We start from the raw sequence: 25,801 nt of genomic DNA on the forward strand, positions 1-25,801 counted from the left end.
GCTACTTGAAAAAAATCCATGATTTCTCCATTTCTAAATGTTAGTGAAATACTACTTTTATTTATTTCAATTTTTTTTTTCTAGAAAATTTTGGAAAGTGACCAAATCCATAGAGAGAGAGAGAGAGAGAGAGAGAGAGAAAGGTTGTCTCACCTGGTTTGTGAGTGTAAACATCCCAATTGCTAAGACCTTTACCATCACTCAAGTAAGCACCTTCAAACTGGAATAACATATATATTATGTATAATGTGTGTGTTGTATCTATGTTATTAGAATAATAATTAAGTTATTAAATTCACAATTTTCTATCTAATCGGACTTATGAGGTATGTGATAATTTCTCAATATTTGTATGAATGTTTAGGGGATGTTTGTTAATGTGTTTTAGGGGAATTTTTTTTGTTTGAAAAAGTGTTATGATGTGATGTGAAGATGAAAAATGTTTTTGTGTTATTTGTTAATGTTTTTGTTTTTGAAAATAACAAAAGAAAAGAATGGAAATAAATTTTTTAACAAACGGAGCCATTTTTACAATCTAGCAGGAATTGGAAGAAAACGATTATTTCTTTTCACTTTTAAACTTCTCTTTGCTCATGTTTGTTTAACATTGGTTGTCATGTGTTAAACCACCACTTATTCCTAAAGTTTAAGCTTATAAAAGAGGGTGAATTTATCATTTAATTAATATTTTAACATTTTCCCTTATTTGTAGGTTAAGGTTCAAACTCAAGATCTCAGGTCTGATATCATGTTAAACCACTACTTATCCCAAAAACTTAAGTTTGTAGAAGATAGTAAATTTAATAATTTAATTAATATTTTAACATTATGCATGAGAGTTAAAAGATGATCAGATAAATATGAGAGTAATATTTGTGAAAGATTTTCGTTTGAAGGAAAACCTAATAAGTAGAGGAGGCAGTTCCAAGGAGAAAGTTGCTAGGAAATGAAGACTGATCCAAGCTCTTCTTTAGAGTTTTGTGATAACAAAATATTAGGGGAGGTAGAAGGAGTATCTCTAACAGGAAGAGAATGTACACGTCTGTTTGGCAACATAATTTTAGAAAAAGAATATGATTCTGATTCTACTTTTCTAAAAAATAAATTATATTTTATCCAACTTTTTTCAAAAGTAAATCATATTTTATTCAATTTTTTCAAAAACAAATCATATTTTATTTAACTTTTTCTAAACAAATCATATTTTATTCAATTTTTTTTTTTTTTTTTTCTAAAAAGTCAAACTTCGAAATTCGCAAAAAGAATAAGAATTCAATTATGATTTCAAACAGAAAAAACCCATTGCTTTAATTAAGTGGAAACATATAAAGAAAAAGAAAACGATTAGATTTTTTTTTTGGCAATCTCTGGGAAGAATCAAATTATGCTATTTATTTTTGCTTCCCCCCCCCCCCCAAAAAAAAAAAAAGAAGAAAATTCAACCTTTTCTTCATGGGTATAATCGTATTCACAGTGTTGTCTCAAAGATGGTTACATTAAACCACTGGAGCACTGGACCTGGAATCAGATTCGGGTGTTAATTAACTCAAAGTGCCAACATTAACCCACTAGTCTAACAACCTGTTCCTTTTATTATCTATCTCAGTTTACTTTTCAATTTGCTAGAAGAAAATTCTTATATATATATATATATAATCCCTTTTGTACTTGACAATCTGCTTCTCGCTTTGAAATAGGGATGTGGCAAAATTTAGACCTTATGTTGGTAGGTTTAGGTTGATCAAGAGGATCACCAGCCAAAACTTTTTAAACAACATATTTAGCGGCCAATTTAATTGAAATAGGAATAAAGTGTAGAGTCAAGCAACGAATTCACAACCTCTAGTACTATTAATACCATATCAAATCACCAATTATATATATATACACAAGTGTTCAACATTTATTTCTGCTTAGAGTAATGTTATATACTACACTCACATCCCACTTCTATTATATTAAGTTGAAGTGAGAATGCTCATCAACCTTTAGATCGGCCATTGTTTTAAGGAAAAAGATAAAAAAACGGCCCTTACACACCTACTCTCTCACATGGGGTGAGGCCCATGTGGTGTAGGTCCCACCCCATGTGAGAGGGTGGGTGTGTAAGGAGTGTTTTTGTAACGCTCCCCTTGTTTTAAATAAAAAAGGTCTAGGAGTGTGTACACTACAACATCAACCTAGTGGGATAAGGGTGTGATAGGAGTCCCATCTATTTACTTTCTTGATTTACAATTTTGAGCATGCACTAAAATTTTGTGCATTATGTTGGGCAATGAACTCTTTGTACCAAGTCGCTGAGAGTCTTGGAGTTCTCTTGAGAGATGGGTAATCAACCTGATGAAGCCCAAACCGAGTGGTATATCCACTTGTCCATTCAAAGTTATCAAGCAAGGACCAAGCAAAATACCCTCTCACATCTGCTCCTTTCCTGATCACATCACCAAATTCCATACAAAAACTTAACTAATAATATATATCTACTTCAAAACATAATCAATGCGAGATCCACTTAACCAGGTTGTTAATAAATGTTAGAATATTAATTTAAATGATTAAATTCATATATATATATATATATATATATATATATATATATATATATATATATATATATATATATTTTTTATCATTTTGAGATAAGCGGTGATTTAAAATTAATATCATAATAAAAGTCCTGCGTCGTAGCTGTCTCATTCAGTACCTCATTGCTGATGCTAGAGCATCTAAGTAGCTGTTCATGTACTCCACTCTCTTGACATCATGAAGTAGAGTTTCCATGGTAGAATTGGGATTCTCCTTCTCACCAAACCCTACAAGATCCAAACTATATAAGATTTTCTCAAACACATGAAGGCAATATTTATTTGGTTTGCACTCACCATTTTCTGATATAAACATTGGAGTGTTATTATATCTCTCTTTTATGTATGTCACCATATTTTCCATTCCTCGAGGATGGACGAATAGCCAGTCAACGGTTGTCTGCATCAATATGATCAAGCCTTAATAATTTGGCAAAAGGAAAGTTGTGGTGATGTTGGTTGATGAATGAGATTCATACCGGCTCTCCAATGAAGATGCCATTCTTTTGAGCAGTTCGTAAAGCAAAACCTTCTGTTCTAGTAGCTCCTGGTCCTGGTTCACACACAGAAAACATGCAGTCTTTTATGTAGAAACTGGTGTAGTGGTTGATGCCAATGAAGTCTAACCCATTCTTCAGCATCTCCAAATCGTAGTTTGAAAATATAGGCAAATCAGATTGAAGAATTTCTTGCATTTCTATTGGATATTTCCCCAGTATAATTGGGTCTAAGAACCTGCATGCATTGAACTTTTAGATTAATGCAGAAAGTTCTATAGCAATCAATATATCAGCGAGGACTTAAATTGTGGATGAATTGCTTACCAGTTCATGTAGAAAGACTGACCTCTCTCAACTGCTAACTTGTCTTTTAAGGAGTTGCTAATAGGCTCATACCATAAAGCATTCATAACAATTCCAATGCTGCCTCCTTGCTTTTTCTGAATGTTGAGTGCATCGGGAAAACATCTTAATTTAGATTAAAGCTTGCTTTAATGTTTCACTAATATACCTATATCTAGAAAGGTTTCATTTTGTATGAATATTAGTAATCCTGAGTTCGAAGTCGTCCCTCGCTATTAGACTTTTTAGCGACACTAATTTGCTCCGTCGAAAAAGGTTGTCGTCGCTGATAAGGTTTGAGGTTGTCGTAAATAGCGTAAAAACCTAAACCGGCATATCGTCGCCGACGTTATATTATCAGCGATGACATAAGCCGGTGGTTCTAGGACTTGAAGACATTGACTAGTATACCTGGTACTTGGTTCGGTAAATATTGACAGCAGCAGCGTGAGATAGTATCATGTTATGAGCCACAATAAAAGGCTCTTTCCCTGAATTCCCTCTGCTACAATTCCCAAATGGCCAGGAGCAGTGAGATGGTGGGTAAATTCCTGATCTGTATCCGCGAATGGCTACTACATTCGGCTCATTGAGACTCACCCAATACTTAACCCGGTCTCCAAAGAATCTAAAACATATATCTGCATAATATTTGAAATCCTCCCTGAGAAAATCAAGTTTATATTCCATATTAGAGGCATAATATATGGCCTAAAACTGTTTTAGGACTAGAGTAAGAGAGTGTTGCCAACTTACTGCACTTCGGAACTGAGCCAAGCCCCATATTTGTCTTGAAGTTCCTGAGGAATGTCATAGTGCGTCAATGTCACAAAGGGTTGGATCCCTGGAAAGAAAAATCAAAAAATCAAAAATGTTTTTCCAATGTCACAACTTCAAGAGCAGATTATGAAGTGAAAATGACTCGGAAAAGCATACAAATCATGGGAGTTGAAGTGACCTTTATGCAGAAGGGCGTTTATGAAGTTGTTATAATGATCAATGCCAGCTCTATTCACGTTTCCAAACCTTCCCTCTGGTTCGAAGATGGGATGGAAGTGAGACGTGAGATGTAAATACCAACCCCCTTCAATCAACTTCGAAGGCCATCCGTTTGAAAAGATTGAAAAAACTTACCGGGTAAAATTCTTGCCCATGATATAGAGAAACGGTAGCTGTTGACTCCTATATAATCCATGAGATCTCGATCTTCCTGTTTTCTCATATCAATGCAAACCAATTTGGTGTAAAATTTCATATTTTGATTTATTTAGATACTTTTTAGGATTATTAGACCAAAAGCCGTAGCAGATCCCTGAGTCCTGACAAGTCTCATTGCAAATATGAGACACCACTTGTTCTGGTAACAACAGCAACAATACTCTCTCTAATTTATTCCATGCTACATGCAAGTTGTCTTAGAGCCTGTTTGAAATAGCGCTGAAAAATAAAGTTTTTGTTCATAGAAAAAGCCTAAAATAACTTTTTAGAAAAAAAAATATTATTTTCAAGCTTCGTCCAAAACGTAATTTTAGGCTTTTGTAGAACAAAAAAGTGAAAGAAAAAAAAAATTGCTTTCTTAATTTTTACTTAACACACCCATTTTTGTTTGTCATAACTTTTTATATACTAAAAACAATTATGAAGTTCCTTAACACAATCTCAAACAGGCTCTTAGTAGTCTAGTTGCAGCAAAATCAGAGTTTGCTTTGCATGTCTTCGTTGTGTAAAGCATTTTCCAGCTCTATCAAACAAAGTCCTGATGTATGTTTCATTTAGATGATTAAAATCAGCTCATATTATGTCAGTCCCTCTGATATCATGTGGTGAAATCACTTTAGGAGCCCATCCTGAGCTATGATTATCTACCAGATACAACCAAGACACTAAGATCAGACTTAAAGTAAATGACAATGACATGTGGGGTTCATACTTTGTGAATCAATTATATATCTATTAGCATCTATAAAAAAAATTATATATCTATTAGGAATATGCTTATGAGAGGTGGGGTATATCTATTATGTATAGCTTTATAAGTAACGCTATATATGTAAGACTCTTATTTCTCTTTTATCCTCTCAAATTTGACATGGCTTTCAAAATCACTATTCAAATATATTGAATTTTGATTCAATAATACTTTTCAAAGTCATATCACATTTGGGGAGATAGGAGTCTTGCATATAACATTGTTTTTATTTTATATAGACAAGCATGCATGTGTGTGTATATATATATATATATATATATATGTTTGTAAATCTTATGTTATATCTAATGCATGTGCTGGGTATAATAATGATTATTACCATTTTTTATTTAGGATTTTTTGAGTACTAGTATAAAAACTTAATGTCCAATAAATTCTCCCTTAATAATTTGAAGTCCCTTAGAGAATACTCAGCGTGTCAGGTGAGTTACCAGATATAGATGGTACTGATCAACAGCAGTATCTCCATTACTTCCATCAATGATCTTACCTGAGAAAAACAACTCAGAGCATCAGAGGAAAAGATTGGGGACAGGGGAAGAAAGTTGGGAAAGCTGAAGAGCATCAGAGCAGTAAGAAGTTTGCTAACCAGGCTCATGAGTGAAAACATCCCAGTTGCTGGGGCCTTTACCATCACTCAAGAAAGCTCCTTCAAACTGCAAGAAATAGAGCATGACAATATATTGATAACTAAATCAATCTGATTCTTGAGTGTGTTTGGATGAACTCGAGAGAGAAGGGGGAGAAAAAAGGCAAGAAAACCTGATAAGAAGAAGAAGCTGTTCCAAAGAGGAAGCTGCTTGGGAATGGAGATGAGTCCAAGCTTCCTTTTAGAGATATGGGATGATCATATGATGCCATCAGAATTGAAAACCACAGCTGCAACACAAAGAGAGCGTGCAATACTAATGAAACCTCCATAAGAAGTCCTCTGCTCCAGATAGAATGAAACCTCTCTGAGGGATAGGAAGAAGTTACTCTAGAGAACTTAATTTCAATTCTTCGGAAAAAAAATGACAACTTATAGTCCTCTGCTCCAGATAGAATGAAACCTCTCTGAGGGAATGGGAAGAAGTTACTCTAGAGAACTTAATTTCAATTCTTCGGAAAATGACAACTTATATAGTTCAAATGGGAACAATCTAGACTGCAAGTAGTGGAAGAAGCACCATCTATATCGCCTTGAAGAATCAACTAATCACACATCAAATCATAAATCAAGATAACCTACAAATAGAAGAAAGGTCAAGCTCAAAGTGTCGTGTCGGGATCGTCATGTTTTTCGATCAATGTGACTAATATAACACAGAAAAGTCAAAAGGCAAAAGCCCATTAGAGGTTATAGCAGCAAGCACCTTGCTAATTATCAACAGAAGTTCTGAAACTTGTGGCTTGGAGTTTAAACTCTTGGTCTTGTTTGCTAAGCACCGAAACGGTACAGGATAGTGTTTGGCACTGTTCACTACACTTTTTCTCACTTTTTCATTTTTTCCAATAACAATTCACGTCAAAAAAATTTTTATATCGCATCAATAATTTTTTTTATTACTATTCAAATAAAAAATTCACTAAAATACAAAATTTTTTTACTTTTCAATACAAATTCTTTTTACTTATATCACATCTTCATTTTTTATTAATTTTAAAATTAACAACTCCACTACTCTATTCTGTACCTGTCTTTATCAAACAAACCGTTGATTTTCATTTAATTGGGCTGCAAAATAATCTACGTGTGGGGATCACATACATTTACGACAAGACAAAAATGATTGAGAGATGGATGGGATGTCAACCAACGAGGGAAACGAAATGGTTGCCTACTTTGACTAGAAATAAAGGTGAGCAACAAAAGTTATAGCATGATGAAAGATTCCATGATGTCACAATCTAAGAGAAGAGAAGGACCATGTTTGACAAATCATTCCATTTTATTTTTTGAAAAATTTATATCAACTTCAAAACATTTTCTTTTTATATCACATTAATAATTTTTTAACATTTTTATTTTTTTTATTTTTTATACCAAATCAATCTTTTTTAACAATTATTTATTTATTTTTTTATTTTTTCTTATAAAAAATTCAAAACTTTTTGGGGTAATTACATTTTCCTCCCATGAACTATCGACCATTATCAATATGCCACTACGAACTGACACATCGACTATAATAGAGCATTCAACTTCAATTTCTGTACGTTTACCCCCTTTCGTCAGTTAAATTCATGAAAAGACTCAAAGATCCTAACTTAAAATCAAAATTTACAAAGAATACCTTTAAAATTAAACAAATAATAATAAAAAAAAGAAACTAAGGGGGAGGGGGATGGCATGTGAGCCACCCCCAAACCTGCGCGGCCACCTCTTAGGCCGGGGGTGGCCCGCGAGTCACCCATAGAGGTGATTTTGGCCACCTTTGGGGTGACTTTAGGCCACCCCGGAACTTAGGGTGGTTGTGCGATCATCTTAAGTTTTTTTTGCCACCCTCCTCCCCCAGTAGCAACCACCTTTATATATATATATATATATATATATATATATATATATATATATATAAATTTACTGTTTAAGAGTATTTTTGTCTTTAAATAAAATTTAACGTTTAAAAATTATATATTCTGTCTAATTTAACGAGATTCCTTGACGGAAGAGGGGTAAAGGTACGGAAATAGTAGTTGAATGCTCTCTTATGGTTGAGGTGTCAGTTTGTAGTGGCATGTTAACAATGATTGATAGTTCATGGGGAGAAAAGGTTCTTCTTTCTACTTTATATCATATTAAACACTTTTTATTACCATTTAAAAAAAAAAAAAAAAAAAAAAAAAAAACCCCTCAACCCAAAGGTTTATCAAACACACCTTGGGCTCTTATGTATCGCAATATCGCATCAATTAGATTTTCGTATCATTCTAATTGACTTTCCAGTCATGGAACAGAAGAGAAGTGATTCTAATGATCAGAGAAATCTCTAATCATATATATATTGATTATATTTACGTTATCACTTCAATTTCAGAAGAGCCAATTTAACTTACAATAAAATTTAAAATTTCTTAAAATCACTTCTGTCATATCTAATGAGCATCTTTAAAAATTATAACTCATCCACTTAATGTAAGCAATTCACCCACTCAAAAAAGTACTAACTTTATGGGGTTCCACATTATTCCCCAAGGCATTTACTTTACAGGATAGATTCCAATGGTCCAAAATACCACTGACATTCCAAACAAAGCCCTTAGGTTATCATATTGAGTAGGAGTTTGCTGTCTTCACAAATGGATGAGACAGAGTAAAACTACAGGAAGAAATTATTGAACTGCTAACGTTGAGAGAGAATTCTCACTTTAAGTTCTGCTTCTTAGACTGGGATTTCTTACAATTTTTCTGTCTGGTTTTGTAGGGTTTCTTCTACAATTGTGAGAGGTCTCAATGGCTCATCTGCTCGAGTAAGGAGATGGATTGCTCGAGCACCTGCTTTGACAGATAGGCCCTTTACTCGAACAGATAGTCCTATCAGTAGCCTCTTACAATTACCTACCCTTATAGGAGGTAAACAATTATCTCGTGAGTTTCAAGTGCATGAACTAGGACCACAAAGCCACAAAGTTAAGAATAAGACATGTTGCGTTTCTTTGACAATATATCTTTGTAAATTCCTGTTAGTTAATAGAAAACAATGAATTTAATCGTTTAGTTAACATTTTAACACTTTGATTTCTATTTTAATATCATGTTAAATCATCAATTATTTCAAAATGAAAAATGATAAATTTAATTATCTTATTAATATTGAATTCCCATGAAATGATAATAAACAAAGCCATAATTATTATTACCATGCCTCAAAACATAACAGTTCTCGAAAATTGATCTTATTTACTACAACAAATTTTCTCCCTTGTGAACAGGAAAGAAATATAACCATCTATAGTCACCCATGTTATTATATGATGAAATACGCCACTCCCTATGAAAATCTAATGTTAGTGACTCTTAATCATCTGTGATCGCTTATATATGCTTGCAGCTCCAGCCCTTGTATCATCAGCTTTCTTCTCTCATCCATGTAACATGATTACCATGAAATCCTTAACTCCCTCACAGCTTGGCCTGCTCACAAATATAATGGAATTAAAGTTTTCAGCATATGCAGACAATTTAGCATAGCAATAATTCAACTATATATAAAATGATTCTATGGGAGCCTTGCACTTACAAAGTGAATGTTCTTTAAGGCTTGTTAGAATATTAATTAAATGGTTAAATTCAATACTTTCTATCAGTTTAAGCTTTAAGATAAGTTGTGGTTTAACATGGTATCATAGTCAGAGATTATGAGTTTGAACATTGACTTCATAATTCACCCCCTGTTTCAATTGAATATTTCACGTGTTGAGCCTCACTTGTTGAGGGAGAGTTTAAGCTTACACATGACATGTAAGGGGGAGTATTGGAATATTAGTTAAATGGTTAAATTCACTGCTTCCCATCGGCTTAAACTTTTAAAATAAACAGTGGTTTAACAAGGCTCACATACTCTTCGATAAAATGTGAGTTCAAAAAGCAAGAAAGATGATCATCCTAGCTCTTCTCCAATTGTTTAGTGGCCCTTCGTGACAAGGGAAGGCTGTTCTGCAGTTTTTTTTTTTTTCGTCTCCATACAAGCAAGTGGCATATGAAGAATGCAAACAAAAAGCAACTTTGTCCATACATTATGCATTTTGGTCCCAAGAGCAATCTCAAGACCAATAAACTATCTAACTTAATCTATGAGGAGAGGACAATGTACCTGTGAGTAGAGGAAGGTGCCAAGAATTGCAATGGCAGCTCCAACAGCATTGATGGGTTGGACGGGTGTATGGAAGATTATGATGGAGGAGACTATGACAGATATCCGCTTCATCGTGTTTCCTATGCTGAATGTCAAGGGAGAAATCTGATCGAGCGACATGTATGAAACTTGGTTATACAAGTGGTAGAAGACACTCTGGGCCGCCACCCACCTGCGAAAATTCAGAGACACATACTCTTTTCTTAGTCAAACATCAACGATGAAAGCGCGTTAATCGTGTAGCAACAGATCAGTACCCTATAATCAAAACCATCACACTATGATAGCTACTTCAATAATCCAGAACCAAAGTACAGAAGGGGAGAAACATGTCCACTTATGAGCCGACAGAAAGGAAGACCCTATCTATCAGATACTCTACTGCTGGCTAGATGTCATTCAAATTTAGTCAGCATGTATTTGATCTAAAAGCAATAATATTGACAACAATACAGAAACCAAAACCAAAAAGAAAAGAAAAAGAAAAAATTACTTGACACGGTTGAAGTGTGTCATACTCAAAGACTGTCCAAAACAAAAGATTTCTCCTTGACTGTCATTTGGATCATCGGATAATTTTACTCATTCAATGTGGACTTTTCTATTCAAACTGCTTCAATCGCGTCCGTAAGCTATCGAAATCAGGGTTTGGTTTTAGAGCGGACAGAAAACCAGAGCACCCATACTGCATCTTGATCATCTTATGCTTCATATTTGTAGTTTCAGTTGAAGTTAGTTCTCAATATTTAGGGTCTTCTAAACTGATAATAGATTTACAGCTACAACAAGTTAATTGTGTCAGTGACTTGTATCTAATCTGTGCCAAAGACAAGGTAAAGTAACTCTAAAGCAGAAGTAATTTTACGTAGCAAAGTCACTGTTCTAAACTTAGGGTCCGTTTGGGTTTGTAATTTCAAAACGTGCGATTTGAAAACGAGTTTTAAAAATGCAGTTTGGCCTTTAAAATCGCAGTAGAGTTAGTAGACTTTAAAATCGTATGTTTTTAAAAATGCTCCCCCTTGCTTGCGATTTTGAAATGCATATTTTTCTATGTTTTCAAAATCGCAATTTTTAAAAACGCACTCCTTCTCAAACGATACGTTTTCTTCAATTTGGTTTAAAATCTCATTTTTTATCCATGAAATCGCAGTGCAAAACACTTGGTAACCTTTATTAATTCTCACTCGAAGATAGATCAAACCAGATGAAAACAACCAGACAAATGAAAAGTGCAATGTCTTAGAGAACTAAAATGGTGATAATTCAATGAGATTAGTATGCAATTGTGATTACCATATGAAATGTGGTCCAATCTGAGAGATGGCATTTTCCCAGCCAGCAGCCCACATCTTGGGGCCCTCCACGGCAATGGCAAAAGGTGTAAGAATCAATAGAGACAACATAGACAGACAAGCATAGTAGTTCATCCCACTAACAGACTTCCCCTTCATCCCCTTCTTTGAGAATATGTTCCGAAACACAAATGCCAAATTCGATATCATAGCCCCCATAAACCCTGAAACATATTGCAAAACATATTAAACTACATTGACATCAATCAATATTTTCCTCAAATTTCATTGTGTAATCGGTTAAGTTTTCTTACCAATCATGTTGAAATTGAGCTCGGTCACAGCGGCGAGCGCACATCCTCCGATAATTGGCAAGAGGGACAAATAAACCGACGCCGGAAACATCTCACCTAACAAAAACCTTGAAACCAAAACGCTGAAAGCAGGCTCACCACTCTTGATGATATGGGTGAACGAAACCGCAACTTTCGACATACTCACTGTGGCTGCCACATGCCCAATTGTATGTGCCACCGCAACCTACACACATTACCCACTCAGTAAACAGAATCCCAAAACCACAAAATGCTCTGTTTGCTGCCAAGAAAACTGAGAAAAATCCCAGGAAAAAAATGTAACGAGTTTGATTATGTTTATTGAACTCATGGCTCATCTAACAAATGGGTATCCTTGACTTCCCATGTTCTTATCTAATATTCAAAATTTCAATTTATTTCTGATATTTTTCTTTTTCCTACATAACCTTTTACAGATTCAAAAGTTACGAGCTTTCTTACCGGAAACAGTGTCTTCCAGAACTCCAAATCGGTATTAGGAGCATCGACGATCCTCGTGGCCCACGATATCAACATCATGAGTGACCCAGCTGCGAGCGAGAGCGTGGAAGTGAGCCACGGGTAAGGAAAAGCGTTGAGAACCTTCTTGTTGTATATATTGAAAACTACATTCAGAGCCCACCACGTCGCGAAATATATACCAATTTTGAGCCTCTGAGCGGCCTCGACCCGAGCCGGATCGTCCGAGAGCTCAATATTGATCTCCAGCGGCCGAGACCGGTCGGCTTCGTAGGCCTTACACTCTGTTCCGCGCTTCTGGGTTTTCGTTGGTAGCGCGAAATTCTCAATGGAGGAAATGTAAATGGGTTTCTGGGAAAAGAGTGAGTTTTTAAGGCTCTGCTTGGCATTCTGAGTAGTGGGTAGTGAAAGAAAGGGAAGCTTCGGAAGAGGAAGCTTTCGGTTTGAGAAGTCTGAGGACGTGAAGGGTGAGGCTGTGAGCTTCACCGAAGAGCTCATGATGTTTGCGTCTGCAAAACTAAACTGCGTATGGAAATTTAGATTGGAGTTTGGATATGTAGGAAGTGAAGGTGTTGAACAATTCAAGAAACTTTCTTGGGATAAGGATTGTTTGGTTAGTAGGAAAACTGAGAAAATGTAAGAGTTCTGAGAGACTTCTGATGTACTATAGAGGAGAATGTGTAGGAAGGGAGAGAAGGGGAGGTGAAAAATCACTGAGAGAAAGTGAGTAAACGTAGGATCCGGAGGAAAGTTTTGAAACCGTCTTTCCTAGGGAAAGAAGTGGGAAGCAGAGAAGTATATATAAATATATGGGTGGACTGAGGATGAGTTGGGAATTTTGACTTTTCTTATTTATATATTATTATTATATTATATTCCTAGGGAATATGCTTAACCAGGCAATTTGTATTTTTTTTTTTAATTATTATTTTGCAAGTAACCTTGCAAAGTTTTGATTTGTTAAGAAATAAAGAAATCTCTCTTTTCTTTCCTTGTATGTTTTTTTTTTTTTTGGTCTCGACCTTCATGTTGTTTTGTTCTTTGTTTAACATGTTTTCAGCTCCAGACTTAATTAAGGCTCCATTTGAAATCTGGAAAATGATTTTGTTGGAAACATTTTTATGACTCAAACAGAAAGTATGTGATGGCAACTCCAGCGACGGCTCGGGCAACAGGCGGCAGCTGTGGCATCTCAAGCAAATCCGATGGCGGGCAAGAAGAGCGCCTGTTAGAAGGATGTTGGGTAATATCAATATGGGTTGAAAAGGAAAGCACAAACTCAAAAAAATGGTTTTAAAAATATAAATTATTTTACGGAAATTAAGTAAGGTTTTCTTGATCAACCAAAAATATTTTTGGTTTGACCACAATTTTTTGTAAAATCAAACACCGAAAAATATAAAAAAAATATAAAAAAATTTACAAATTATAATACCCAAGCCATGTTAGTTTTGTACCCAACCAATTTGCAATTTTCAACCAATTTGAATCAATTTTTGAATTTATTTGAACTTTCTAACAAAATTTTCTTGATCCTGGTCAAGTTTTCCGTGTCCGAGTTTTGTCGCAACTGGGTTGATCAATTCGGGTTTGCTGGGGGAAGAGATGCACTCCTGTTTGATATCTCCCTCCTCCTGTCCTCCAACCCCCACGACGACATTCTCGACCGTTGGAATTAAAGTTCCCACTAATTTGTAAATATCTAGGTTGTCCTTTCGAGCCACCGAGGTTGATGTAAACCACACGCGACGTGCCTTTAGCCTTGCTCAATTCTTCACCGCAAATTCCTTGCACCAACTCCGATGGGTGCGTGTTGTCGACAAAACTACGGGTTCATTGATTGATCAGATTCAGAGAGGCAAAAAGACCTCGTTGAGAAAGACAGCCATGTCGTTGCTGATTTCCAAGCATTTCTTTCATGTGTTTTGTTTGGGACGGCCGAAGATTTTTCAATTCAAAGGGTTTGGTAGGGTCTATTTCTTAGAATAGGTATTCTCATTGGAATACCTATTCCTTTACAAGGAGGAATAGCTATTTTTTGGAGTAAATGTAATATATATATATATATATTTTTTTTAAAAAAAATATTTTATATTTTATTATTATTTTTTTAAAAAAAAAACTAAAAAATCAAACCCTTTACTGGCCACCCACCCAATGGGTGGCCGGCCAGCTAGTATATGGAGCCAGAGGTGGTCGCACCACCCCCAAAACACCTCGCGGTGGGCCCCGAAGGCGTTTCGGGGGTGGCCGGCCACCCCCGACAAGTATTTTGGGGGTGGCCTCGGCCACCCCGAACTCGCTTCAGGGGTGGCCTCTTGGTGGGCGGCCGACCACCCCAATAGGTGGTCGGCCACCCATGGATTTTTTTTTTTGCCTTGTTTTTTTAATAATTTGATTTTCTTTTTAATTTTTTTTTAAAATATGTGGTTTTTTTTAGTAATTTTGATTAAATTCCAATTAAAATATATGTGTTCTTACCAAACTAAAGATTATGAATAACCATTTCATTCCACTACATTTTATTCATAGGAATAACTATTCATTTTCCTAATAGAATAGCCACAAACTAAATGAGACCCTATTTTCTAAAAAATTAAAAAATTATTTCTTCAATTTTTTTTTGTTTCTTTAATTTTTTAATTTAATGTTTATACATATTTTTTAGAAGGGACACCGTTAAATGTTTGATGAAATTTGACTATAGAAACTAATTTTTTTTTGGACATAACCTATGAATTTTTAAATTCATTTTCATGCCAAGCTAATTGTAAATCAAACTGATTTTTCATTTTTTTTTTCTTTTGCTTTATTTCCCGAAAAATGGTGTCGTCCATTTTAACCAAATTCCATAATGTTATGGGATGTGGTACTGTACTAGTGGGCTGTACGCCCAATAGGATAGGATAATGGGTCAGTTGAGTGTGTGGGTCGTGGGTTCTAATCTCAGTAGATTAAGGAGTGGGTTAGTGGGTAAGAGCCACCCGGCCCACCCCCCACTATTAGAATACCTTTCCATATGGTCATAAATCATGTCAATTTCAATCTGTTCAATTTGGGTTTTTTTTTTTTTTTTTTTTTTTTTTTAATGAGTGAATTTGCAACCAAAAGAAAAGAAAGGGGAAGCATCCATAAACATTAAGGCTCCGTTTTTTTTTGGCGTAAAATATTTCGTATTTTTCGATATTTTGTGCCATTGAAAATAATAGTCAAACTAAAAATATTTTCGGTTTGATCAAAACAATTTCTTTAGTTTCGAAAAATAATTTCTATTTTTAAATTTTGTAAATGATTTTATGAATTTGAGTGTCTCATTCTCAAACGGTCAAACTACCAAGTCAACACCAAACCACCACACTTCCGCCAGACCACTGTTGTAACTCAAATTATTAGGTTTATTTTTTTTATTAATATTTTTACGTTGTGATTAAAAATTAATTTTTCGTAATTAATATGATTGAATGAAAATATAAAAATATTTATAATTTTCTGTACGCGCTATATGTTAAAACAAACAAAGCCTAAAATGTAATTTTTTATGATTGTGATATGACTTGAGATTAAAATCCCATATCACAATTTTAACCATATCATCGTGCTCGTGCCCGTCCCCTTTCTAAAACATCACTTAAACTAAATGTCTGAATAAATTGTGTTGACTTTGGATCTAATGCAATACAAAATGTTCAAAATGATGAACCCAAAATCTTTGAAATGTCACAATTTTAGCCATAATGGAAATTTTAGGCTTTGGGGAGAAGAGGAGGAATTGGGAGGTGATATATAGTACTCATGATTCTATTGATGTGATAATCAGTTGATTTTCCAAAGACAGCATCGCAAATAACACTTAAAACAAGACAATCGGAGAGAAACAAAAAAACAATGAACATATAAAATTAACATAAGCTTACAAGTTTGGAGGATTCAAAACTAATATTCACAAATAACATAAACCAACATTCTATAACAGCAAGTTGCCTAGGTAGGGTAAAAGGTTAACAAGCCATACAGGAATTGATGGCCTTTTCAAATAGTAAGAGTTCAAGAAAAGATCATTTCAAAACGATTTTACAATTTTGTGACCCTTTAGGGAACTCTACCAACTGTTTGTAGAGATTTTCTTGCTTCTCTAAGTTCTCTGCATCGTACTCTTTAAAAATTATAACCATTTCATCCAAGGCAAATGCATTCTTGAGTAAAATCTTTACAGCAGAAAGTTCATTCTCAAATCCATCATAATTACCGACTTCAATGCACTTGAGATAGGACAAGAAACATGGAGGCATAGGATCCAATATTATATCATCTTTCTCATATTCGGAGACCTCATCGATCTGCTAAATATCATTGCAAATTAAATGTCTTAGCCATCATGGTATATCTGCAACAAGATGAAAAGATTCGCGATGGTAATAAACATTGTAGCCCAGCGAAATTACCTCTAAAAATTTCAGCCTCTCAAGATAGGGAGAGTTTTGCAATATCTTCAATAGCGCTTTAGAATCGAGATTTCCCCACTCCAATTCCAAATACCTTAGGTTGTTGAAGATAGGCACAGTAGGTAGGAGTTCTGGTGCATATGTTAGAACCTAGGAACATAATAAAGCAATGTATCATAATTGAGAGACTTCAGCAGGACAAAGCAAATAAAAATGATAAACGGATAACAAAAGCATGCTGGTATAGTAGTGAAACGTGATTAATGATTATGAGATAACTAGATAAGCAACAAGAAGAATAAACTTGGAATTAAAGACATATCTAATAAATAATTTCCAGCCATTTTCTAATATAGGTGAAAGGTCACTTGGGATTTGGTTCAAGTTATAAGAGATTGGATGGGGTCGGTTAGACTTAGATTCAAGTCTTACCAAGCAAGAAGAATAATTTCGCATTTACTATCACTCTATCAGTGACACAAAGCCTACATTAGAACATAGAAAATATACAGAATTTATCTACATTAGAACATAGAAAATACACAAAATTTCTCACAATTCAAATAGAAATCACAAGTAGAACTTACCTAATGGTTTTCCCATTTCTATACATTGGCAACTTTCATTTAACAGACAATCGCTGAATATCTGAGTTCCTTATGCATTTTAAGTGGTTGTTCAGAAGTCAAGACTCTGTGTCATAATATTTCCTCATCCACAAGAATGTTCTTCTAACGTGTCACAACTCAACGACCATGAACGCATAAATGATAGCTTTCTTTTCCAATTTTACCATTAAATTATATATCGTTTTGGCAAGAGATGCAAAGGAGGGCTTACAATTCAACCATTATGTTGATACAGTACTTTAAATACTCAAATTATAAAGAGAGAAGCAAACGTACCTCATCTGCAGAACGGTATAGTCTTAGGTCTTTTACATTAGCGAGCCCTATAAGAACCTTAAACATGCGGTATGCAACTTCTCTTCCCCTCGTATAACAGCGAGTAACATTAGAGCGAGTAACAACAATTTTTGCCCTTTCTAGTGAGGATAAATCGTAGAGCCAATATTCATGGAAGAATTCACCAGAGTAAAAAAAATATTTGAGACTAGCTCCAAAAATTCTGATCTGACAACTTCCATCAAAATCACCTTCATCAAAATCACTCTCATCATCACAGTCACTCTGATCATTACAATCACTCTGATTCCGCATATCAGCCTCGGTTATGGTTAGAGAATGAAGCTTGGGAGCAAAAATCCTAATAACTTTGAGACACCCCCATATGCATTCCATTAAATACAACACCTCAAGGACTGGCAGACCAGAAAAAAGCTGCTGGGTTGTGTAATCATCCGAAAATGTAACATTTTTGATTCTTAACACTGTTAGATTTGAGAAACATTTTATAGGAGGAACTTTGAGGATACATTGCATATCAAGGAATAACCATTTCAATGTGTCACAAGTAAACACACAATGAGGCAATGAAAATTGTCCTCTCAAGTCCCTAAGGCGGATAAACAAATATTGAACATTATGCCTTACTGCAGCAGTGATCCATGACTTAACACGAGATACATCACATTGCACATCACATTCGAGAAAGAAACCTTTTATATCAGAGTCATCCCGAAGACAGAACACTCTTTCCACAAAATCCATGTGAAGCGTTCTACTAGCAGGCAAGGTTTTCCTAAATTCTAGAATGGGAATAGAAGTCCAAATGAATTCCCAGCTTTTAGAAAGTACACTTGTCCTAATAGCATCTTTCATGGGAAGAAAGGAAAGAATGTATAGAAGAACATCCTCAGGTAAGTTACTTAAGCTTTTTCTGTTCCCATCAATGCCTTGTTCTTCATTCAGTTTCTGCTTTTTGAGTTTCTGAATAAGAGAATTTGCCTCCATATTCAGACGGTTCCCCTATATCCCCAATACTTCTTCAGAAAATTTTGTAGAAACTCAGTGAGTTTGATATTATATACCCAACATTCAGCAAAATACAGGACCTTTAGGAACGGAAAAAATCCCCAGCTATAAACAGGAGCTATTACACAATTTTAAACATTACAGAATCTTGGCCAGATTGAAAGATCCCTGTTATAATAAAATAAGATAATAATTATTGAATGACTTGATTTTACAATTGTACAACATAAATTTGAATGGAAAGAGAGGATTATAGTAAGCAAAAATAAATCTAAGACTAACATGAAAAACATCTTACATATTCTAACAATACCTATGACAAACAATCCATGGGTAAAATAAGGCAAGATGGTCATGATAATCCTAAAGAAATACTCAGACCTGGGGATGTGAGTAAAGTACATAAGCAAAGTAATTATAGAATACAAAACGATGGTTTAAGGATGACAAAAGCAAAGGCTTGATAATTACCGCTCATCCCGCCGGCGGGAACTAAACGACGGCGTTTCTCATAGATGGGGGTTGGAGGGCAGTCCGAAAAAGATTTGGTGGAGGGTTTTTCATTTTTGTGTCGTGGAAGGGGGTCTCTGGTTCTTGAGCAGGCCAGGGGAAGAGGAAGTTTTCAGCTTTGGGGTTTTCACGGCTGAGATTGATTTGAGGCTTTAGACATTTTAAGAAGGATGATAAGAACAGAGGAGGGATAATTACTGCTTATGCCACTGGCGGGTACCAGACGACCGGAATATCAGGGAGGAAGAAGGAACGGAACTCCCTCCAAAACTCCTAAATCATTTAATATGAAAATAATGATTGAGATTTAAAGAAAATCTAAACGATAAAATACCTTAAAAAGAATTCAAAAAATCTGATCCGCAACCGCAACAAGCGTTTCTATTGCTAAACTATAAATTAATATTCGAATATTTCTGTGTAAATCATTATATAAAGGGGAAAAAAAATGTTAATTTAGTCTCATGTGTCATAAAAATGTTTTCAAAGCTTTTTTGTAGTATGTAAAAATAATAATTATTGCAGTCAACTTTCATCTAATTTTTTTTTTTAACAAAAACAGTTGAATGCCACGTGTATATGAAACCCACCTATAAATATAGGGTGCGTTTGAAATTGCGATTTCGTAGAGAAAAAGTGTGATTTTAAACCAAATCGTAGAAAATGAACCGTTTAGAAACTGCTTTTTTAAAAAATTGTGATTTGAAAACGCAAAAAAATGCTTATTCAAATCGCAAGCAATGTGATGCTTTTTTGAAAACGCAGTATTTTAAAAGACCAACTTGCAATTTTAAAGGTCAAACTGCGATTTTATCAAACGCTTAACTGTGTTTTTAAAATTTTTTTTTTTTTTAAATCGCACATTTTAAAATCGTTATTTTAAAATCGCACTTTTTGAAATCGCAAACCCAAACACGCATATAGTTCATTGCATTAACATAACAATTGTTGAGTTATCTTGACTCTCCATAGTTATCATATCTTCATTATGTTAAGATAATAATTGTTGAGTTATCTGAACTCTCCATAGTTATCATATCTGATTCTCTAGTTTTCGTCTTTCCGTTCACATTGGCCAAAAGGTGAATAAAAAGATAAAAGACCAAATCAAAGATGAATTTCAATTAGTTGAAAGGGTGGCCAATACACCCTAATGGCGTGCGTTCGGCCACCCCACTTTGGCTAGAGGGATAGCTCGGCTATCTCCTATTTTTTTTTATTTTTTTTTTGAATATATATTTAATTCATTTTTTATACTTGTATATTTATTATTTTCGGCACCAGACGGTTTCGTAAAAGAATTAGATAAAAGTGGTGTATAAACTTATTTATTATTCTTGCATACCACCCAGCTTATCGTATATCGGTGTAACTAAAAAGACTAATTTTATATTTTTCCCTTATATGAAACCACGCATTAATAAGCATCCCATTGTATAGCACAGACAATTTTTTCATACAACCCACATATAAAATTGACATGTGTCCATTGACATATGAAAAACACGTATTGTTTTAATAGCATTAATAAAAAAACATGTGCTTCTCACATGTTTAAAGGACGCGCGTTACTCTTATATGTGTGTTGTATGAAATTTCTGTCCTTTTTCAAAGACGTCATCACAAATAACACTGAATCAGGACCAAATCGGAGAGAAAAACAAAAAGAAATAAAATAAAAACATTGAACACAAAATTAACATAAGCTTACAAAACTAATTATCATAAATAACATAAACCAACATTCTATAACAGCAAGTAGCCTAGGCAGGGTAAAATGCTAACAAGCCATAGCAGAAACTAATGGCTAGTTTTTTTAGAGCAAGAGTTCAAGAAAAGCTCATTTCAAAACGATTTTACAATTCTGTGATCCTCTAGGGAGCTTCATCAACTGTTTGTAGAAAGCATCTTGCATCTCTAAGTTCTCTTCAAAAGATATAACCATTTTATCCAAAACAATTGCATTTTTGAGTAGAATCTTTATCACATACAGGTCATTCTCTTCATCATAACTACCAACTTTAATGCGTTTGAGATGGGACAAGAAACATGAAGGCATTGGATCCAAAATTATATCAGCTTTCTCACGATCGGAAATCGGTTCGATCTGCTAAATCATCATTTTTGCAAATTAAACGTTTAGCCATCATACTATATATGCAATAAGATGGAAGGATTGATTATGGTAAGCATTGTAGGCCAGTGAAGTTTACCAGAAAAAATTTCAGAGTCTCAAGACAGGGAGAATTTTGCAATATCTTCCATAGTGCAGCACATTGAAGTTTTAATGACCCCAGTTTCAAATACGACAGATTATTGAAGATAGGCATCTTAGGTAGGAGTTCTGCTGCATATGCTAAAACCTAAAAACAAGATAAAACAATGCATCATAATTAAGAGACTTAAGTGGGACAAAGTAAATGAAAATGACAAACGCATAATAAAAGCATGCTGGTATAGCACTGAAACTTGATTAATGATTACGAGATAAGCAACAAGAAGGATGGCTTGGAATTAAAGACAAATCTAATGAATAATGTCCAACCATTTTCTAATATAGGTAAAAAAGTTACTTGGAATTTGGCTCAAGTTGTAAGAGATTGGATGGGGTCAGGTAAGACTTAGCTTCAAGTCTGGCCAAGCAAGAAGAAAAAGAATTCGGCATTTACTATGAATGGCACAACCTACATAAGAACATAGACAATATACAGAATCTCTCACCGTTTAGATAGAAACCATGAGTAGAACATATCCTCTGTTGGGAATTGGGCCGACTAAGTCTTTTGGCCCACCGGAACAGTTCCAGAACAATAGCCCAATAGCAAGAAAGGCCCAAAAAAAGACTGAAGTCGAGTATGAACTCCTCACATCTCTCTAGACCAATCCCGAGAGTTCAAGGATTCTCTCCCAGTCCAACTCAAAGTCTAGTATCAACAAGGCCCAGATATCCCAGGATAAGGATCAGCTCAAACAACAACCCAATCCCAAGAATCAAGGAATTGGGTTAGACTCAATCACGAACTCCAACTTCCTCCTATAAAAGGAGGATGAAGTTCAGGTAAAAGGGACACCATTTTCTGTCTCCAACAAACACTCTATTCATAAGTCTATTATTTCCTCTCTGAAAAAGAATTGACTTAGAGCGTCAGAGTTATCCCTTGTTAGACCATCTTTTGCAGGTTTTCATTCTCCTGCCTTGGGTGCTCCCCAGGACCTCCAATGGTTTCCCATTCCCATACAGAAACCAACCCATTTAGTCTCATTACTTGCATAGAAGGAAAAATAAATAAATAATAGAATGAGTAAATGCATTAGTGTAGATCATCCTTTGATCTGTTTTACTAAATCAAGTATTACATGATTATACTTCAATTTTAACCATTTGATGCACCACAAAAAGTAAACAACGAAAGATCTCATTATGCAAATTTTCTTGACAACTGAATCACCAAATTAAAAACTTATTTGAAACTAAAGGTATAGTGAGATCCATATTATAGTTGGTATAGAAATATGAATTTTTTTTTATAGGAGTGACACTTGTAAAACAGATTTTATCAAAGTGAGGCCATGATACACATATTGAGACACCTTGTCCTAAAAAGTTTTGTACCCAACAATGTAATATGGAACACACACTTTCACTGCAATATTACTTGGTGCAGGGTTTCATTAAATACTCGAATTCTAATGAGAGAAGCAAACGTACCTCACATGCATTACCGTAAAGTCTTACGTCTTGAACATTAGGGGTCGCTATAAGCACCTTAAACATGCGGTAAGCAACTTGTCTTGCCCACCCATCACTTGCCCACTCATCATAGCAATCGACATCAAAATCTAGGCATTCTAGTGATAATGAGTCATATAAACAATATTCATTGAGGAATTTGCCACCATAAGCAAAATATTTGAGACTAGGTCCAAAAATCATAAACTTACAACCACTCGGATTCTGCATATCATCATCTTCGACTATGGTTAGAAAATGAAGCTTGGGGGCAGAAATACTCAGAACTTTGTGACACCCCCATGTACAGTTTTCAAAATACAATGTCTCAAGGACTGGCAAACCAGAAAGAAGCTGCTGGGTTGTGTAATCATCGGAAAATGCAACATTTTCAATAATCAATACCTTTAGATTTGAGAAACAGATTATAGGAGGAACCTTGAGGATACACCGCATATCAAGGTAAAAGCTTGTCAGTGTCTCACAAGTAAACACACATCGAGGCAATGAAAATTGTCCTCTCGAGCCCCAAAGGCAGATACTCAAAGTTTGAACATTACGCCTTACTGCAGCAGTGATCCATGATTTGACACGACATGCATCACTTTCCACATCAAAATCGAGAACGAATTCTTTTATATCAGAGGAGTCCCGAAGATAAAGCACTCTTTCCACAAAATTCATCAGAAGTGTTCTCTTACCAGGTATATGTTTTCCAAAATTAAGATAGGGATTAGAAGTCCAAAGGAATTGCCACCTTTTAGAAAGTACACTTGTCCTTACAGCAGTCTTTATGGAAAGAAAGGAAAGAATGTGTCGAAGAATCAACTCGGGTAAGTTACCAAAGCATTTGTTGTTCCCATCAATGCCTTGTTCTTCATTCAGTCTCTGCTTTTTGGGATTTTGAATAAGAGAATCTGCCTCCATATTCAGACGCTTCCCCAATATCCCCAATACTTCGTCAGCAAAATACAGGAAGGGAAAAGCTCCCAGCTATAAACAAGAGCTATTACAGAATTTTCAACGTTGCAGAATCTTGGCCAGATTGAAAGATCCCTGTTATTATAAATAAAATAAAATAAAATAAGAAAATAATTATTTTATGACTCGATTTTACAATTGGGCCGCATAAATTTGAACAAGAACAGAGGATTGTAGTAAGAAAAATAAATAAATCTAAGACTAATATGAAAAACATCTCACATATTCTAACAATACCTATGCCAAACAATCCATGGGAAATGATAATCCTAATTCTAAACAGAGACTCACATCTGGGAATGTGGGTAAAAAGCACACAAGCAAAGTAATTATAGAATATAGAACGATGGTTTAAGGATGATAAAAACGAAGGCTTTGATACCTACCCTTCATGCCACCGGCGGGAACTAAACGACGGCGCTTCTCGTGGGTAGATTGGTGTTTCGGTGGATGGAAGCGAAGAGAATCAAGATAAAGAGGTAATTAAATGGAGGGAATTTTTTTTATAGGTCTATTTTTTGGCGGGGAATAAGAATAGGAATTCCCTCCAAAACCTGAGCATTTGCCGTTGCTGATGGATGGTGTAAAACGTCAGCGTTTGGAGAGAAAAAAAAAAACAATTGTTAAACCAAGTTCTGTCGGGACGTTGTCAATTGTCATATCTCATTATTCTCATAATTACCATTTATCCTTTCATTTACTTAATATTTAAGGTTAAGTACTCTTATGGTCACTGATTTTTCACAACTTTATTTTTAAATCTCTGAATTTTAATTTGCATTACAAATGTAACCTTAATTTTAGAAAAAAATCGAATTAGTACATCGGTTAAATTTTTCGTTCAAAAATTAACGGCTTATATGAGGTTGAAACATAGCACTATATAAAAAAAATCAAAAATTGAAAAAAATAAAAACACAAGGGGGTGGCTGAGCCACCCACTTTGGCCACTATGGGGGTGGCCGCCCACCCCTTTTTTTTCAAAAAAATTATTTTTCATTTTTTTAAATTAATTTTTAATTTTTAATTTTTTTATATAGTGCCACGTGTCAACCTCTGAGGTTGACACGTAAACTGTTAGTTTTTGGACGAAAAACTTAACCGAGGTACCAATTCAGTATTTTCCTTAAAATTGAGGTACCATCTGTGATGCAATTTGAAACTTATGGACTAAAAAATAAAGTTGTGAAAACTCAAGGACTAAAAATGTGTTTAACCCTAATATTTATTACGTTAGTATTTTCCATATTTCTTTTTTATTTTAATAGGTAAATGAATAAGAATTACAACTAGAAACAACAAACTAAGACTTAGTAACCCAAACAATAAACACCAAAGAAAACAGACATTATAAGGAATACATCAAATGAATGACGTGGCTCTATTGATTCTTGGCGCGAATGCCAAGAACCGATACCGCCAGTAAAGACAATTAAACAAGGTATAGATAGGGTCTTAACGAACCCTACCCAAATACTTGTCGAGTAACAACTACAAAAAAAGACTCCTAAAATTGAAAAAAAAACAACAGACAGCATAGGAAGGCTAAGAGGAGGAACACCAAAGTTTCATTATCAACAAATATGGCTGCGAAATTGTTCTTTCCTTCTTTCTTTTATTTTTTATTTTATTTTATTTAAAGCATTTGAGCTAAAGCTCATTAGTTTGCAAATATGCATGACTAGTCGTAATATCTACTTCTCTTTTTCCTTTTCTCAATTTAAAGTGTTTTTTTTTTTTTTTAAAGCATTTGAGTTAAAGCTCATTAGTTTGCAAATATGCATGACTAGTCATAAAATCTACTTCTCTTTCTCCTTTTGTCGATTTAATGTGCGGGAAAAAAGT

At 34.7% G+C, this 25,801-nt stretch overlaps 4 protein-coding genes across 5 annotated transcripts; all 4 read right to left on the minus strand.

Annotated features, from left to right (window-relative positions):
* Nucleotides 1-1,860: 1,860 nt before the first annotated feature.
* LOC133868738 (beta-glucosidase 46-like) lies at nucleotides 1,861-6,514 on the minus strand. The gene is made up of 12 exons (XM_062305723.1): nucleotides 6,180-6,514; nucleotides 6,007-6,073; nucleotides 5,849-5,907; nucleotides 4,562-4,637; nucleotides 4,386-4,460; nucleotides 4,184-4,271; nucleotides 3,839-4,091; nucleotides 3,410-3,525; nucleotides 3,065-3,320; nucleotides 2,883-2,985; nucleotides 2,705-2,813; nucleotides 1,861-2,431 (listed from the first exon to the last, which is right to left on the minus strand). The coding sequence occupies exons 1-12, from the start codon at nucleotides 6,336-6,338 to the stop codon at nucleotides 2,230-2,232; spliced, it is 1,563 nt and encodes a 520-aa protein (XP_062161707.1). The 5' UTR covers nucleotides 6,339-6,514; the 3' UTR covers nucleotides 1,861-2,229.
* Nucleotides 6,515-9,232: 2,718 nt separating this feature from the next.
* On the minus strand, nucleotides 9,233-13,124 carry LOC133867652 (glucose-6-phosphate/phosphate translocator 2, chloroplastic). Its single transcript, XM_062304400.1, has 5 exons — nucleotides 12,342-13,124; nucleotides 11,859-12,084; nucleotides 11,546-11,768; nucleotides 10,211-10,424; nucleotides 9,233-9,531 (listed from the first exon to the last, which is right to left on the minus strand). Exons 1-5 carry the CDS (start codon nucleotides 12,855-12,857, stop codon nucleotides 9,520-9,522), a joined length of 1,191 nt encoding a protein of 396 aa, XP_062160384.1. The 5' UTR covers nucleotides 12,858-13,124; the 3' UTR covers nucleotides 9,233-9,519.
* A 3,116-nt stretch (nucleotides 13,125-16,240) lies between these two features.
* Nucleotides 16,241-19,599, minus strand: LOC133868811 (F-box/LRR-repeat protein At4g14103-like). Its single transcript, XM_062305828.1, has 4 exons — nucleotides 19,207-19,599; nucleotides 17,707-18,903; nucleotides 16,802-16,951; nucleotides 16,241-16,696 (listed from the first exon to the last, which is right to left on the minus strand). The coding sequence occupies exons 2-4, from the start codon at nucleotides 18,712-18,714 to the stop codon at nucleotides 16,415-16,417; spliced, it is 1,440 nt and encodes a 479-aa protein (XP_062161812.1). The 5' UTR covers nucleotides 18,715-18,903; nucleotides 19,207-19,599; the 3' UTR covers nucleotides 16,241-16,414.
* A 1,342-nt stretch (nucleotides 19,600-20,941) lies between these two features.
* Nucleotides 20,942-24,543, minus strand: LOC133869679 (F-box/LRR-repeat protein At3g26922-like). 2 transcript variants are annotated; one of them, XM_062306742.1, is made up of 4 exons: nucleotides 24,343-24,543; nucleotides 22,955-24,031; nucleotides 21,459-21,608; nucleotides 20,942-21,355 (listed from the first exon to the last, which is right to left on the minus strand). In XM_062306742.1, the coding sequence occupies exons 2-4, from the start codon at nucleotides 23,900-23,902 to the stop codon at nucleotides 21,086-21,088; spliced, it is 1,368 nt and encodes a 455-aa protein (XP_062162726.1). In that variant the 5' UTR covers nucleotides 23,903-24,031; nucleotides 24,343-24,543; the 3' UTR covers nucleotides 20,942-21,085. The 2 variants fall into 2 exon arrangements, with proteins under 2 accessions (XP_062162726.1, XP_062162727.1); XM_062306743.1 differs by having other exon boundaries at nucleotides 20,942-21,352; nucleotides 24,343-24,542.
* Nucleotides 24,544-25,801: the final 1,258 nt, after the last annotated feature.

Source organism: Alnus glutinosa, chromosome 5, assembly GCF_958979055.1.
Source record: "Alnus glutinosa chromosome 5, dhAlnGlut1.1, whole genome shotgun sequence".
NCBI classification, from domain to species: domain Eukaryota; kingdom Viridiplantae; phylum Streptophyta; class Magnoliopsida; order Fagales; family Betulaceae; genus Alnus; species Alnus glutinosa.

What these genes read in the sequence shown, in the direction of transcription:
- LOC133868811 (XM_062305828.1), bottom strand. Translation starts at nt 18,714, where the DNA reads ATGGAGGCAAATTCTCTTATTCAGAAACTCAAAAAGCAGAAACTGAAT. An exon ending in TATACCGTTCTGCAGATGAG is followed by an intron (nt 16,952 to 17,706) that starts GTACGTTTGCTT and finishes TTATGTTCCTAG; the next exon opens with GTTCTAACATATGCACCAGA. An exon ending in AGAGGCTGAAATTTTTAGAG is followed by an intron (nt 16,697 to 16,801) that starts GTAATTTCGCTG and finishes GATATTTAGCAG; the next exon opens with ATCGATGAGGTCTCCGAATA.
- LOC133869679 (XM_062306742.1), bottom strand. Translation starts at nt 23,902, where the DNA reads ATGGAGGCAGATTCTCTTATTCAAAATCCCAAAAAGCAGAGACTGAAT. An exon ending in TTTACGGTAATGCATGTGAG is followed by an intron (nt 21,609 to 22,954) that starts GTACGTTTGCTT and finishes TCTTGTTTTTAG; the next exon opens with GTTTTAGCATATGCAGCAGA. An exon ending in AGACTCTGAAATTTTTTCTG is followed by an intron (nt 21,356 to 21,458) that starts GTAAACTTCACT and finishes ATGATGATTTAG; the next exon opens with CAGATCGAACCGATTTCCGA.
- LOC133867652 (XM_062304400.1), bottom strand. Translation starts at nt 12,857, where the DNA reads ATGAGCTCTTCGGTGAAGCTCACAGCCTCACCCTTCACGTCCTCAGAC. An exon ending in TCTGGAAGACACTGTTTCCG is followed by an intron (nt 12,085 to 12,341) that starts GTAAGAAAGCTC and finishes TAATGTGTGTAG; the next exon opens with GTTGCGGTGGCACATACAAT. An exon ending in GCTCAATTTCAACATGATTG is followed by an intron (nt 11,769 to 11,858) that starts GTAAGAAAACTT and finishes AATATGTTTCAG; the next exon opens with GGTTTATGGGGGCTATGATA.
- LOC133868738 (XM_062305723.1), bottom strand. Translation starts at nt 6,338, where the DNA reads ATGGAGGTTTCATTAGTATTGCACGCTCTCTTTGTGTTGCAGCTGTGG. An exon ending in TGTTTTCACTCATGAGCCTG is followed by an intron (nt 5,908 to 6,006) that starts GTTAGCAAACTT and finishes TGTTTTTCTCAG; the next exon opens with GTAAGATCATTGATGGAAGT. An exon ending in TGGCTCAGTTCCGAAGTGCA is followed by an intron (nt 4,092 to 4,183) that starts GTAAGTTGGCAA and finishes TGATTTTCTCAG; the next exon opens with GGAGGATTTCAAATATTATG.